Below are 15,627 nucleotides of genomic sequence, written 5' to 3' on the forward strand. Positions count from 1 at the left end.
GCGTGTAAAACAGCAGCAGGTGGCTGTAGCCTGCGGGCCGGTTCTAATACTAATCAAATATTATCCCGGGGACCATAGACAATTCATTCAAGTTAAGGGGCCTTGACTTTGACACATAGGCTATAAACGAATAGTAGACAAAACGGGATATATATATCCAGTTTAGGGCAGGAAACAGGAAGTACGTTTTCAACCAGCAGCATCTGCAGTGAGCGAACTCTTCCTAAAGATACCGCCATAGCGCAACGATAACACACCTTTTCAGTGTCTCTGTTGGTGTTTTATGAAATCTATTTGTTGAACACAAAACCATTGTGCCCGTTGACAAAGAAAATTCCATGAATTTCGCCGCATAGTTTTATAAGCCGCAGAGTTCAAAGCGTAGGAAAAAAGTAACGGTTTATAATCCGGAAAATAGGTGTATATGTACGAAATATATGTGGTGGTGTCTCTGAAGATATTACCGGATATTCTTATTTGCTGAAATTCGTCATGCAGGCCAGATGCAGTTTGATTTTCAAATGTCAGAATCGGGTACGCGGACCTGTGCCATTGATCATTGGCAGATCTCCGGGCTTTATTTTAAGACGTGTAGCAAAGCCTGCCTATAAGTACTTTGGTTCCTTTTTGAATTCCACGTGTAACAATATTTTAAGCCTTGTTGGAAGTTGTCCGGAACCTCTCGCTGGTCACTTGTATCCTGGACTGGACTGCCATTGATGATCTGTGCTTGGGTAAATCCTTTCGAAAGGTTTTTACGTGTTGTCTTTACAGGCGAGTGGCGACTGAGCTGCCGTACCAACCCATTGGTGATTCCAGTCAGCCATGACCTGTCGGTGGCCTTCTATCACACCAAGACCATCCTGGTCATGTTCGCCTCCCGCCTCGTCGCCATCTCCGGGGTGGGGCTGCGCTCCTTCCAGTCCTTCGACCCCATCACTATCAGCGGTTGCCAGAGCAATGAAATTTACAACCCCACAGGCCAGAGGTGAGGAAACAAAATATGCTACAATTTCACACATAAAGTTGAAGTATAAACAGAAAAAAAGTATGCCATAATGGTACCTGCTATTATTACCACTATAATTTACTATGATTAATTTCCCCAATTTCTAAAAATGTGTTTATACTAATTAATAGCCTGCCATACGGCAGGAATCAGTCATGCTTCATTTATTCCCAAATCAATTTGTGAATGTGCTAAACAATGTGTGTGTGTTCACTGGATGGTTTATTTACACATTCCCAACTGACAAATTCCCTCTGACCAGAAAGATTTTGTCCAACAGAGCAGATGTCCTAATTCCACCTTGCAAAAATACTATACTGCACACTGAAATGACTGGAATGGCCAAAAATAAAGTTTATATATGATTGTAGTAATACAAATACAAATTTTGGCAACGTTAGTCAAAATCCAGTACATCTGATTTGATGTGTTGTATTCTATTTATTTATTTATTTTTTCAGGTCAAATCCGGTCATTTTAATATATATACATTTCTTATGCCTTTAGATATCAATTCAGATGTACTTTATGTATTTTTTTAAAACATTTATTTATATATATATAATCTTTATATATATATATATATATATATATATATATATATATATATATATATATATATATATATATATATATATATATATGTATTTTTATTTTTATTTTTTTTATTTTTTTTTTTAATAATAATATATGTGTATTTTATTTACATAAAAAATTGATGTGTAAATGCTAAAAAAAGTTATATACTGAAATGATGGTCAACATTTTTGCCCAGGCCTGACCTATATAATATATATATATTATGATGGATTTTTATATAAGCGGAAGAAGATGGATGGATGGATATATATATATTTTTTAATGTGTGTGTGTTTACATAAACAATTTATGTGTATATGCTAAAAATGATGTGTAAATGCTAATAATATGTATATATGTGTATATATGTATATATGGAAATATGTATATATATACATATATGTTTATATGTGTATACATACAGTATATGTATTTGAATATAAATGTATTCACATTATATATGTATCAATGTATATATATATATATATATATATATATATATATATATATATATATATATATATATTTCAGAGCAATTTCAGTCATTTTAATATCTATTTTTTATGCTGCTTTTACACATCGATTTCGATGCAATGTATGTATTTTGATTAACTTTGTGTATGTATATATATATATATACATATATATATATATATACTGTACATCGGTATCAACATCAAAAATTGATGTGTAAAGGCTGAATAAAACGTATACTGAAATTATTATTTAATAATAATGAAACGACAAATGTAATATATACAGTATGATAATATATATACATTTTTTGTATTTGTATAAATTTATGTATGTATATATTTTTTTCTATTTCCACAGCATATTTAATTACAAATACTACTAAGAAACTATTTTTAAAAAGCACTATTTAGTGAAATTACTGGAATTGCTCAACATATTGTTAAATATAAAAAAAATATATGATACATATTTAGTCAAAGTTCATATAATGTGTTTATCATATTATATTTGTGTCCGATTTTGATGTGTACAAATCCGGAAAAATTCTTTACTGAAATGACTCGAATTGCTGTAAATGAAAATTTACGAATAAACAATAATAATAATAATAATAATGTTACAGTATATAACAACACCAAAACGTTAGATTTATATTTTTTTATATTTTCACAGCATAATTGATTAAATATGCAAAGAATAATAATAATAGTGCAAAACAACTGGAATTGCTGTTAAAGAAAAATACAATTTAATACATTAAATAATATTAATTACTAATACATCTATAATAATAAAACACATAATTTTATATTCTACATTTTAAATCTGCAGGATATTTCATTCAAATTGCTGCAAAAGTACACTGTGTAGTATAATTTCTGATGAATAAAATATTATACATAATTACAATGATTATACTGCCATAATTAAAAATATATTAATTCTATTTTTATTTTGTGTATGTACATCATATTTGAATGAAATAACTAAAATATCACGAATACAAATTTTTTTTTTTTTTTTCTGACTCTGTTGGTATGCCTGATCAAATTGAAAATACGTCCACATTTATTTACACACTTTTCTTTCTATGTAGCCAACTTGCGGTTTAGCCAAGGCAGTATTTAAATCAAAAGTCAAACACCAGCGACACAATTCATTTCCCCAACTTGTTTATTGGACCACCGAATGAGACGCAATAAAATGCAAAATGCCATAAAATGCCCATTCCGACTCTGGGTACCTTTTATGAATAAAAAAAACAAGTCACTTTCCTACAAATAACACGACATCTGACCGCAGGCACACACATAAAATAAGTCACAGTTTTACTCAATTGCCACATCGCTGTCATGCATGCGAGCGTTTTGCTGCACAGAATAATGTGAACAAACATCACAACCAACACAGGAAGCTTGTTCACAAGGGTCTGCGGCCGGCGATAGAGCTGTTTGTGGTTTTTGTCATGTGCCAATGACACTTTCAACGTCATTTCAACGGATTTGAGACGGCTATTTACTTACAAACACACTGCAAAAACTGAAATCTAAGTAAGATTAAATATCTCAAATAAGGGTGATATTTGCTTATTTTCTGTCTGATAAGATAATTCTTCTCACTAAGCAGATTTTATGTTAGTGTTTTACTTGTTTTAAGTGTTTTGGTCCTAAATGATCTCAGTAAGATATTACAGCTTGTTGCTGAGATTTGATGACCTATATTGAGTAAAACATGCTTGAAACTAGAATATCAACTGTTGCAAAGCTGTGTCATCAACACTCACAAGTATAAAATTACTTTTTTAAAGTAATCGTTTCTTATGTCAAGCATGAACAAAAAAAATCATGACTTTGACACAATTGTGTCTCATAATTAAAACAGATGACAGCCAAACGGACTTTGCTGTTTTATTTTCAATGAAACAAGAGAGAATACGTACTCATATAGTAGTGCAGTTGGCACAGTACGGTAAGCGGACAGTTAATATTTTAACATTTCACATGTGACATTTCAAACTATTTTGAACAGAAATAGTTCATGCACATTCAGGTCAATTCTTCAAAATTACAATAAAACAAATTTGGCTATATATATATATATATATATATATATATATATATATATATATATATATATATATGTATATATATATATTCCTCGCCCACTAAATGACTGAAAGAGCACGCACTTGGCGCGATGATGTCATGTTATCGATGGAAAAATGCATCTTTAGACCATATGATTTGCCTGAGCGGCTAGTAGACCCCGAGAGTAACAAGCGGTTACCTTGTTGCCTTTCCATTAAGACAAAGAAACTAGTTTTTAGTATAAGTTTGCTGGTTTCAAGGAATGTAATGCCGAGTGCATATTATTATGTCAAGATAATGGCACTAGCATTTACTTGATTTAAAAATATTTTTCAACATATTGAGCAAAAAGGTCTCTTTTTTTTTTCTACCAAGAAAAGTGCACTTGTTATTAGTGAGAACATACTTATTTTAAGGTATTTTTGGGTTCATTGAGGTTAGATAATTTTACTTGTTTTGGAAAGTCTTGACAAGTCAAATGTTGTTGTTCTATTGGCAGATACATTTTCTTATTTCAAGTATAATACCCCTAATTTTTTGTTTTTTTTGTTTTCTTGTTTTCTTGTTTTTGAACACTGACTTTTTGCAGTGCACTTAAACATGCACTTTTGCTCAGAACTCATCATTTAACCACCCTATACGATACAAAATGGCTTTCTCTTTAATGATGCATTTAGCAGATTTTCCGGACTATAGAGTGCACCATTTCCATATATTAGTTGCAGATGTATACGTTGCGAAATTAAATATTTACACATTGTTTCCAAACGGTGCCTGTCACACGGCCCACTAGCTGCGGAAGCTAGCTCTCTAATCAGCTAAAATAAAATAAGCCTCGAAACATTGCAAATTTTTCTGCAACTGAAAAAGCTGCTCCAAATTCATCTATTTTAGGCCGCGACAATTCCAAAAAAAGCCAGCGAAATCCTGGAGGGACTAATACACCAAATAATATATTGCGAGAATCGGTTTTAATCAGGTTTGTACGGTATACCGGTATTAGTATAGTACCTACTGGTATTAGTATAGTACCGCGATACTAATGAATCGTATTCGGTACTATATCGCCTCTAAAAAGTACCGGTCCGCCGTCCCCCATCAGTTCCCCCCACCCCAACGCCATTACATTAGTGGTTTACGAGCATGTTCGGCGGCACACAATCACGGAGTACTTACAAGCAGACACGGTATGTAGACAAAAAAGGGAGAACGGATACATTTTGGCTTAAAAACTAACGATAAAAGTGAAGTTATAACACTGAAAGTCCCTCAGGAAGAGGTGCTTTAAGACATGGCAGCTAAAGTCCAGCCCCAGTCTGCAGTGTTTTAGCTACTTCTAAATCACTAATCCTGGTCTCCATGGCGACAAATAAAGTACGTTTCTTACAAGTATCATCCCTGCAGGACGAGGAATAGCTAAACATGCTTCACTACACACCGTAGCTCACCGGCGTCAAAATGTAAACAAACACCATTGGTGGATCTACACTTAACATCCACTGTAATGATACCAAGTACATGAGCGTATCTAGTCGATACTACTATGATTACGTCAATATTTTTTGGCATCACAACATCTTCTTTCATTTTTTCAGAATGTATATTATGTTTATAAACTCAGGAAATATGTCCCTGGACACATGCATCCTGTAACTACTTGGTATCGGATTGATACCCAAATCTGTGGTATAATCCAAAACTAATGTAAAGTATCAAACAACAGAAGAATAAATGATTATTACAATTAAAACGGAAGTGTAGATAGAACATGTTGAAAGAGAAAGTAAGCAGATATTAACAGTAAATGAACAAATAGATTAATCATTTATTTTCTACTACTTGTCCTTAATAATTTTGACAAAATAATAGAATGATAAATGACACAATATGTTACTGCATACCTCAGCAGCTAAATTAGGAGCCTTTGTTTGCTTACTGACTAATAAAAGACAAGTTGTCTTGTATGTTCACTATTTTATTTAAGGACAAACTTGCAATAAGAAACATATGTTTAATATACCCTCAAGATTTTTTGTTAAAATTAAGCCAATAATACAATCTTTTGTGGTCCCCTTTATTTAGAAAAGTACCAAAAAGTATCAAAATATTGGTATCGGGGACAACGCTAGTTTGAATCAATAATCGTGTTGAATCGAGAATAAATTCTGAATTAAAGCTGCAAGCAACGATGGACGGGACCGACTTTGACGGCACATAAAATCCAAACCGGAGCAGTAATTAAAACTCTTTGGTCAACTTTTAATCAGAAGGGTTCAATCTCTCTCCTGTGCTAGTTTGAAGCCGACACGACAAACGCGCTCAGAGGAGATAATGTTTGAAAAAAGGTGGCCGATTTTTACAAAACTTTTGTTTTGAAGGGGGAATTGCAAACTTCCTGTCAATGGGGGTTGTCAATTTATGAAATGTAGATCTAAGTGAGACCTACATAGAGGTTTTTCTGTTTCATGTCTCTAAGACATTCCTACTGGAAGTTACAGGCAGTTTTGTCTAAGTTTTCTTCCTAGGAGCAGTTGTGTCTGTGTTTTCTTCCTAGGAGGTGCTAGAGTGCAATTTTGAGTTTTGGGGTTGGTTTTTTTTATTAGATCACAATTTTTGCCAGTCCTGATGTGTGTGTCCAGTTTGGTGAGTTTTGAAGCATGCTAAGGGGGTCAAATTACAGCTCAAAGAGGCAAAAGTGACTGTTTTTACAAAACTTTTGTTTTGAAGGGGGAATTGCCAACTTCCTGTTGATTTTGAAGGATGTCAATGTATGAAATCTAGGTCTAAGTCAGACCTACATAGAGGTTTTAGTTTCATGTCTCTACGACATTCCTACCGAAAGTTACAAGCAGTTTTGTCTGTGTTTTTTCCTAGGGGGCGCGAGAGCGCAATTTTGAGTTTTGGGGTTTAGTTTTTTGATTAGATGGCAATTTTTGCCAGTCCTGATGTGTGTGTCAAATATGGTGAGTTTTGAAGCATGTTAAGAGGGTCAAATTACAGCTCAAAGAGGCGGCGGAATAATAATAATAATAAAACGCACAAAATACAATAGGGTCCTCTGTCCCAAAGGGACATTGCGGTCCCTAATTAGATGGCTGTCACAAGAATCAAATTGTTGAATCGTGAGTTGTTGTAAGATTCCCATCACTAATGTATACCTGTTGGAAATCTTGCAAAGTTTGCTAATATTTCTTGATGCCACTTTTACAGCATATTTCCCTTCAGATGTTTTGTCCTATTTCCAGAATTCTTGCTTTAAACGTCTATATCTGTCTTTTCCTTCTCGCCATTTGCTCTGTCCATTCCAACGTCATCCCTTTAGGTGCCTCCAACTCAATGCTAACTCCCTCAAACGCAAATTTCCTGTAACACTCTAAAATCGGCCCTTGTTTCCCCTCCCGGAGTCGTTCACGACATCAAGAGCTATGAAATGTTGCACCGCTCTGCTGTTTGCTGTTTTTGTACCACTCTATCCTTATGGATTCTGTCATAGGAGGCATTTTTCATTCAAGTTTCTGCTTGGGTAGTTAAATTAAAATTTATTACAAGAGAATTCCGACTCGACAAGGAAATAAAGCACGAAGACGTTTCATTTCCAAAGCAAAGTTGTTGTTCCAAAAGCAGTAAAAAGAAATTAAAAAAGAACCGTTACTCTCTTACCTACAGTGCAGAGTTCTCGCCTTCTATGTAAGGCATTTCATTTAATTAAATCAACTTAAATGTTGTGTTTTTTTATAATACATATTTTTTTGTGCATACGCATAATCAGGGCTGTAGCTATCGATTACCGGTACTTTAGTAATTCAGTAATCTACCAGTTGGTTCGATTTATCGAGTAATCCAATCAAACATACTTTATAGCCTCAATGCATACTTTATAGAAACATATTTGAAATAAAAAAAATCCCGCTTGCAAAAACGTTAAAAAAAAATGCACGAACATTGAAATTGCACTTTTAACATGTGAGAATTAATACTAATTTTAATTGAATACGAACTCTCCACAGATCACTGCACCCACACACCACCGCTCTATTTTAGCGGTTATGCGAAGACTATCTCCACAGATTTAAAGTTCCGTGTACTCAATGCAATCCAGATTTGATCATTTTTTGTTAGGTACGATTAATTGAAGCAACATAATTGTAGAAGTCGCGTGCTCGCGGTCCCACTGATACATACTCCAGGTGTGCAGAGTTGACAAAGGCTTAATAGTATTTTCTCCACAGCTCAGCAGACAAACGTTCGTGCTCGACTTTTCATACTCCTCCTCCTCCTGCACCCGCTCGCTCACTGTTAAAGACAACAGATGATTAGATTAACACGTACCACCTGTGAAATCTAATCACCTGCCAGTTGTGTCTCGCCGTCAGCACATGCCCCGCCCCTTATCCGATGGTGCTCGTCCTCAGCACCGTGGACAGCGGCGGTGACCTTTGCTCCTGCAAGTGCGCTGGCCACATCTCCCTCCACAATAATATACGTTGAGTCTTATTTCTGTTCAAATTAATTGATCAAATGTTGCAGCCCTATTTATGATACTCAAATTAAACTGTTAATCCTTTATTTCTTATAGTTTATTATTTTTAGTTAGCAGACTGTGTCATTTTTATGATTTGCTTGATTGTTAACTTTGTATTTATATTTTCTTATATATTAATTTATTTATTCAAGTCCATATGGTCTATTTTACTTACAGTGCAAAGTTGTGTTCTGTAAGGCAGCTTAATGAATTTAAATCACATTTGAAGCTGGCTTTTTTTTCTCTATGCAAAACTTAATTATATTTTTCATTTTATTTTGTTTTGTTTTTTTATAACTGTCCACAGAAAAATATATGTTTAGAAACATTTTACAGATTGTATTAAATGTTTTAATATTATATATTAGGTATGTCAAAATATACTTTTTTTTAAAAATAACATTAGCAGGCTTTTGCATTTTGATTAATCACGATTAATGGCAGTAAATATCTTGTCTGCATAAATTAAATTAACATTTAAAATGACCCCAATTTTGGGACACAAATGCAACTTTTAAGTGGTTCACTTGAATGCACAAAAATTATTTGTACAAAACGTGGTAACAGTTTTATGTAAAGTCCCGCCTGGGTTTATTTTGAAGCAAAATTTGCCAGGAAGCATTGATTGATTGAAACTTTTATTAGTAGATTGCACAGTACAGTACATATTTCGTACAATTGATCACTAAATGGTAACACCCGAATAAGTTTTTCAACTTGTTTAAGTCGGGGTCCACGTTAATCAATTCAAGGGTAGTCTCTTCACTCATCTTTGCGCTAAAATGTTTTTTTTAAATTATTGAAGGAGCCATATGGTAATAATCTGGCCAGAAATGGTACTGCAATCTAGGTCAACATTCTGTAGTCCCCTCTCCCTGACTAAGGTTGCAAGATACGCAGCCGAATCCAGCTCGATTGACTGGGCTACTCCAAAGAACTTCAAACTTCCACTGCCTCTTACTAGGGCTTGAGTTGCTGAGACCATAATAGCTGAATAGACAATCATTTTGTCAATAACAAATCTCTAACCAACACATTTTACACAAAAATTTGACTATTTTCAGGTTTCAAGTACGTCATGCCTGCGTACAATATCACAACCTATTGCAATCATATGGATATTGTCAGTACTATCAGAAAACAAAGACTAAAACACACTACAACCAACACTAGCAATCGTTATACTGGTGAAAAAAGGTAGAGCATGCTTAGCAGCCTAATGTAAGCCCAAAACTAAAGAGGAAACATTTTACCAAGTTATGCCTATAGGCTACTGTTTCATACGTTTCAGATTGCCATATAACTTGGTACATGTAGTCCACAATATGCAAACAAAAAAGAGGAATTATTTTATCGTGTGATTTGTCTGTCTCCATACGTTTCACATTGCCACGACAGCCGTGCTAATGTTGCAACCCATTTACTCAGCGTATCAGCGTATTGAGAACGGAATAGCCACTGACACTACCCATACCCACATAGGTTTTATTTGTCGAAAATATATTTTGCCCTGTCAGTTCGAATACACAATGACATACGCCATATATTTCCCCCGTTAGCCTGTATGTTGATGTGTCATTGACTAGGCTCACATGCTAAGCATTCGTTGCAGGAACAAACTAGCTTTGTTAGACAAGATCATAGACTATATTGGACAAAATAGTTTACATATAAAATTTCCATTTATTACAAGAAAACGTAAATGCCTTACTTACCAATCAAGGAGGAAATTAGCAAGTTTGGCGTCAGATGAAAAGCTTTCTCCGCCTTCAATTGACTCCATTTTTCACAGGCATCCCCGATACAAACCTGGCTTTGTCATGAATAAGTTGAAAATCGTAACGACGCCTTTTAGATTTACTAAGGTCTGACATGTTTAGTAGCTTTACCAGTGGCAGTAGCTAGACAAAGATGGCGGTGTGTAACTGCCAACCTGGATGTAACACTCTCACTGACTTGATAATTGGTCAAACGGTGGAGGGCGGGACATCGAAATGAAAACACTAACAAGATTTCGGGGCTGTAAATCTAATTTTGAAAATGAGCATATCCCGGCTGAACTACCTTTACCAGTTATAGAGGTATTCGAAAAGAATATGGTTTATTAATGCCTTTTGCCATATCAGGGCCATTTAATGCTGACTTGACATCCATCCATCCATTTTCTACCGCTTATTCCCTTCGGGGTCGCGGGGGGCGCTGGAGCCTATCTCAGCTATGAGCACGCGACTTCTACAGGAGCCATATATAATAATTGCTGACTTGACATGAAATTATTATATATGGCTCCTGTAGAAGTCGCGTGCTCGCGGTCCCACTGATACATACTTCAGGTGATGCAGAGTTGACAAAGGTTTAATAGGTTTTTTCCACAGCTCATCAGACAAACGTTCGTTCTCGACTTTTCAGTCTCTCCCCCTCCTGCACCCGGCCCGCTCACTGTTAAAGACAACAGATGATTAGATTAACACGTACCACCTGTGAAATCGAATCACCTGCCAGCTCTGTCTCGCTGTCAGCACATGCCCCGCCCCTATCCGATGGTGCTCGTCCTCAGCACCATAGACAGCGGCGGTGACCTTTGCTCCTGCAAGCGCGCTGGCCACATCTACCTCCACAGCTCCTTTAATATATTTTTTTATTTGTCAGATATTAATTGATTCAATCTTTACTTTTTTGCCATAATTTTATTTTTTTATTTTTTTCAATACATAAAATAAATGATCCAAAACAAACTAGTTATAGCACCACTTGTTGCTTTGGTGAGCATTTTAAGGGGATTTATTTATTTTTTTTATTGTTTTTTTTTTGCCTCAAATGGAGATTTATGTACTTTCATGGCGGCCTTGATTTCATTTGACCTAATTTACTTAATTAGCACTTCCATGATGATTGTAATGGCGGCATGAAAACCTCAAGTCCATAAGGCGCATGCATAAGCAGGCCATAAACCGTTTGAAGGGAAAAGCACTTAAACAAGAAATATTACGGCTACAAGAGTGGCGGTAAAACAGAAATAGACAAAGAGATAAAAATTTTGATTACATTTTTTACTTTGTGGAACAGCCACCAGTCGACACTTTCTGTGCGGGTTTTTATGAGGGAACCCTGAATGTTGTAAAGTAAGTTGTGCTGAGCATTGAGGCGTCCACTAAAGATAGCCATTGCAACCTGTCACTCCTCATGACTGTATGTCATTTTACCTTGTGTCCGCACACAGACACCCTCCCGTAAAACCAATAGCAAACATCTCTTGTCTGCATGTGGTTTATTGATCCGACATGTAAAGAAGCCATTAATGGATGGATGTGGTCGCTTGGCCTTTTCACATGTGCAACTCCTGCTTTGCAGTGTTATTTCACTCGTTAAATTTATGTCGGTTGTAACTTTCCAACGTGGCCTTTAGGTTCTTTTTTTTTTTTCATCATTTTTTTCCCCTCGCCCCACTCAAACCCTTTCTTTTGCAGTTGTGTCCATTATTCGTGCGAAGCCATCGACTGCCAGGAGCCCTTAATCCGCAATGCAGAGCTCAAGTGCAGCAATGCCGGCCGCCACTTCTACAACGGAGACCGCTGCACCATCTCTTGCAACTCCGGCTACGTCCTGCAAGTCCACCAGGATGATGACATCATCAAGAGCCAGGTGAATCACACACACAGCAGCAGAAATGCTTTAAAAAAAACAAGTATGCTTAATAAAAAAACAAGTGGAAAAATGCTTAAAAAAAATACAAATAGTTTGCATAAAAAAAATAATTGAAATTGAAATAGTGTGCATAAAAATAAATGCTAATAAATATAATAGCATTTTTTTTAATTATTGTAAATTAATCCTAATATTTATGGATAAAGAAAATGATGAAAAAACACGAGTCACACTGTTTGAATTAGAACATTGATGGGTGGATGGATACGTTTTGAAGGAGGAGGCGCAATACCAATTAATTTAGTGCTAAATCAAGCTTTTAATGGAGGCAGAAAAGTGGTAAATAAAGTGCAAAAATGACAAAAATAAATGCAAATATTTTACATAAAAATGTCTAATATAATAGCAAAATGCTAATCAAATAGCTTAAAGAAAAATAAAAGGTGATAAAGTAACAGTGTATTATATTATACTAAAATGCAAATGCTAAATAAATATAATATTATGGATTCATATTTTGTTTATGAATTACAAAACAATGAAAAAATGCAATATATTATGTTAAATGTATTGCCAATTGCATTAGATTTGCATTAAGTTTTGATTAACGGGGCACAATACCAATTCATTTATTGCTAAATTATGTTTTTTAAAGAGGCAGAAAAGTGGGCATTTTAAGCGAAAAAATTATGAAAATAGATACAAATATTTTTACATAAAAACACATAATGAATATAATAGCATAAAGAAAAATAAAAGCCAATATAGTAAAAATACATTATAATATACTAAAATGAAAATACATAGTCAGATAATATTAGAAATTGATACAAATATGTATGAACTAAAAACAATGCAAAAACACAATATCTTATGTAAAATATATTGCTAATTGCCAATTCATTTTAAGTGCAAAATGCTGAAAATAGATACAAATATTGTTGCTTTAACATATTTAATGAATATAAAAGCATTAAAAAAATGCAAATAAATGTAAAAAATAAAAAGCAACAATCAATTTAATATAGTAACATTGTATAGTATACTAATTTAATAGGATATAAATTAATACAAATATTTATTAAGATTAATGAAAACATAGTATATTATGTAAAATATATTCGTAAATTTAGTAATATACGGTAAAATAAAATGATAAAGTATAATAATAATATTGCACGTTAATATGATAGAATAATATAGAATATTAAATGTAATATAACAATACATATAATGAATATAATAGCATACAGAAAAACAAATGCTAGTAAATGCAATGGCATAAGTAAAAATAAAAGCCAATATAGTAAAAATCAATTATAATACACTAAAATGAAAATGCATACTAAATATAATATTAGAAATTGATACAAATATTTATGAACTAGAAAAAAATGCAAAAACACAATATCTTATGTAAATATATTGCTAATTGCCAATTCATTTTAAATGCTAAAAATAGATATAAATATTGTTGCTTTAACATATCTAATAAATATAAAAGGATTACAAAATGCTAATAAATGTAAAAATTAAAAAGCAAACATTAATTTAATATATTACAATTATACAGTATACTAATATGATATAAATTATTCCAAAAACGTATGAATTAAAAGTAATGAAACATATTATATTATGTAAAATATATTCGTAAATTTAGTATTATACGGTAAAATAAAATGATTAAATGCAATAATAATATTGCACACTAATATGATAGAACAATATAGAATATTAAATGTAATATAACAATACATATAATGAATATAATAGCATACAGAAAAACAAATGCTAGTAAATCCAATGGCATAAATATAAATAAAAGCCAATATAGTAAAAATAAATTATAATATACTAAAATAAAAATGCATAATAAATATAATATCAGAAATTGAGAAAAATATTTATGAACTAGAAAAAAAATGCAAAAACACAATATCTGATGTAAATATATTGCTAATTGCCAATTAATTTTAAGAAAATAGATAAAAATATGTTTGCTTTAACATATCCAATGACTATAAAAGCATTACAAAAATGTTAATAAATGTAAAAAATAAAAAGCAAACATTAATTGAATATGTTAAAATTGTATAGTATACTAATTTAATATGATATAAATTATTCCAAATATGTATGAATTGAAAGTAATGAAAACATATATAAAATATATTCATAAATATAGTATTATATGGTAAAATAAAATGATTAAATATAATAACAATATTGCACATTAATATGATACAATAATATAGAATATTAAATGTAATATAATAATACATTAAAAAAAATAATGTGATTGTTAATTGGTTGGAGGTTTGCCGACAAAACAATCATCAAAAAATGTATTTAATTGCGTAATGCACATCATCTTCTACTAAATGCTATGAAGTCAGCCATTAATAACATCCCGCGCAAAAATGGCTGCATAAACGTACACATGCAACGCGCCTCGCAGCATATTGGTACGTGCGTGCCAATGGTAATGCATGTGAGTGCAATGATGCAAACTTCAGCACACAACTGGCCATAAGAGAGCGGCATCTCCCCCCCCACACCCTCTTCTGCTTGCCTCTGCACTTATTTTGTCATCTGCAAGCGCCACAGTCAGTCCCTGGAGGTGGGTGGGGGCAGGGACAGGGGGGATGACATCATCCAGGTAGACAAAGTGCGGCACTAAGGAGCGGAGGAGGAGGTGGACATCGCCACCGCCTCATACACGTTTAGTCCCTGCGCCATCACCTCAAACAGTCACTTTGTGTGGCTGCCTCTCCACCGGGACGATGACATCATTGCATAGTGTCTGCTCACTCCCGCCCCCTCCCCTCCTTGTCCTCCTTCCATCTTTTCCACACACACTGAAGCCACTGTTAAAAGGGCAGAGATTTGCTACCGCCCCGGCGGCGTGTACGAACTGACACGCCGTACGGGAAATTGCACTCGATGCCCTGCATAAACAACATAAACACACACACACACACGCGGATGCATGCAATTCACAAGCAAACGAACGGACCGGGGGTGAGTTGACACCATGTCGTAAAGCCATTGGATTAGCTCCAAGATGCCGTAAAGGCCGTATAAATGCTTTATCCCTCAGTATGGCTTAGTAAAGCAGTCTGCGAGACAATCTAATAAGAACAGAGATCACAAATGTAGCCCTCAGTGGGCATTTTTCTGCAAGTTGTCTGTTATTTTCTGTCACATTTTAAACACGGGAAGTCAACAAACTATCAGTAATTGCTGAGACGCGAAGAAGCCTTGCTTCATTCTTATCCTTCTAGAACATGTGGCATTGTGCAAGT

At 34.0% G+C, this 15,627-nt stretch overlaps 1 protein-coding gene across 1 annotated transcript in view; it reads left to right on the plus strand.

Moving 5' to 3' along the window:
- Positions 1 to 15,627, plus strand: part of pappaa (pregnancy-associated plasma protein A, pappalysin 1a) — a 288,874-nt gene that overhangs the window by 203,465 nt on the left and 69,782 nt on the right. Inside the window, exons 13-14 of the mRNA XM_061927311.1 lie at positions 775 to 988; positions 12,142 to 12,316. Of these exons, the coding sequence (XP_061783295.1) occupies positions 775 to 988; positions 12,142 to 12,316 (389 nt within the window). The remainder of the gene's footprint in view (positions 1 to 774; positions 989 to 12,141; positions 12,317 to 15,627) is intronic.

Source organism: Nerophis lumbriciformis, linkage group LG32 (assembly GCF_033978685.3).
Source record: "Nerophis lumbriciformis linkage group LG32, RoL_Nlum_v2.1, whole genome shotgun sequence".
Classification (NCBI taxonomy): Eukaryota; Metazoa; Chordata; class Actinopteri; order Syngnathiformes; family Syngnathidae; genus Nerophis; species Nerophis lumbriciformis.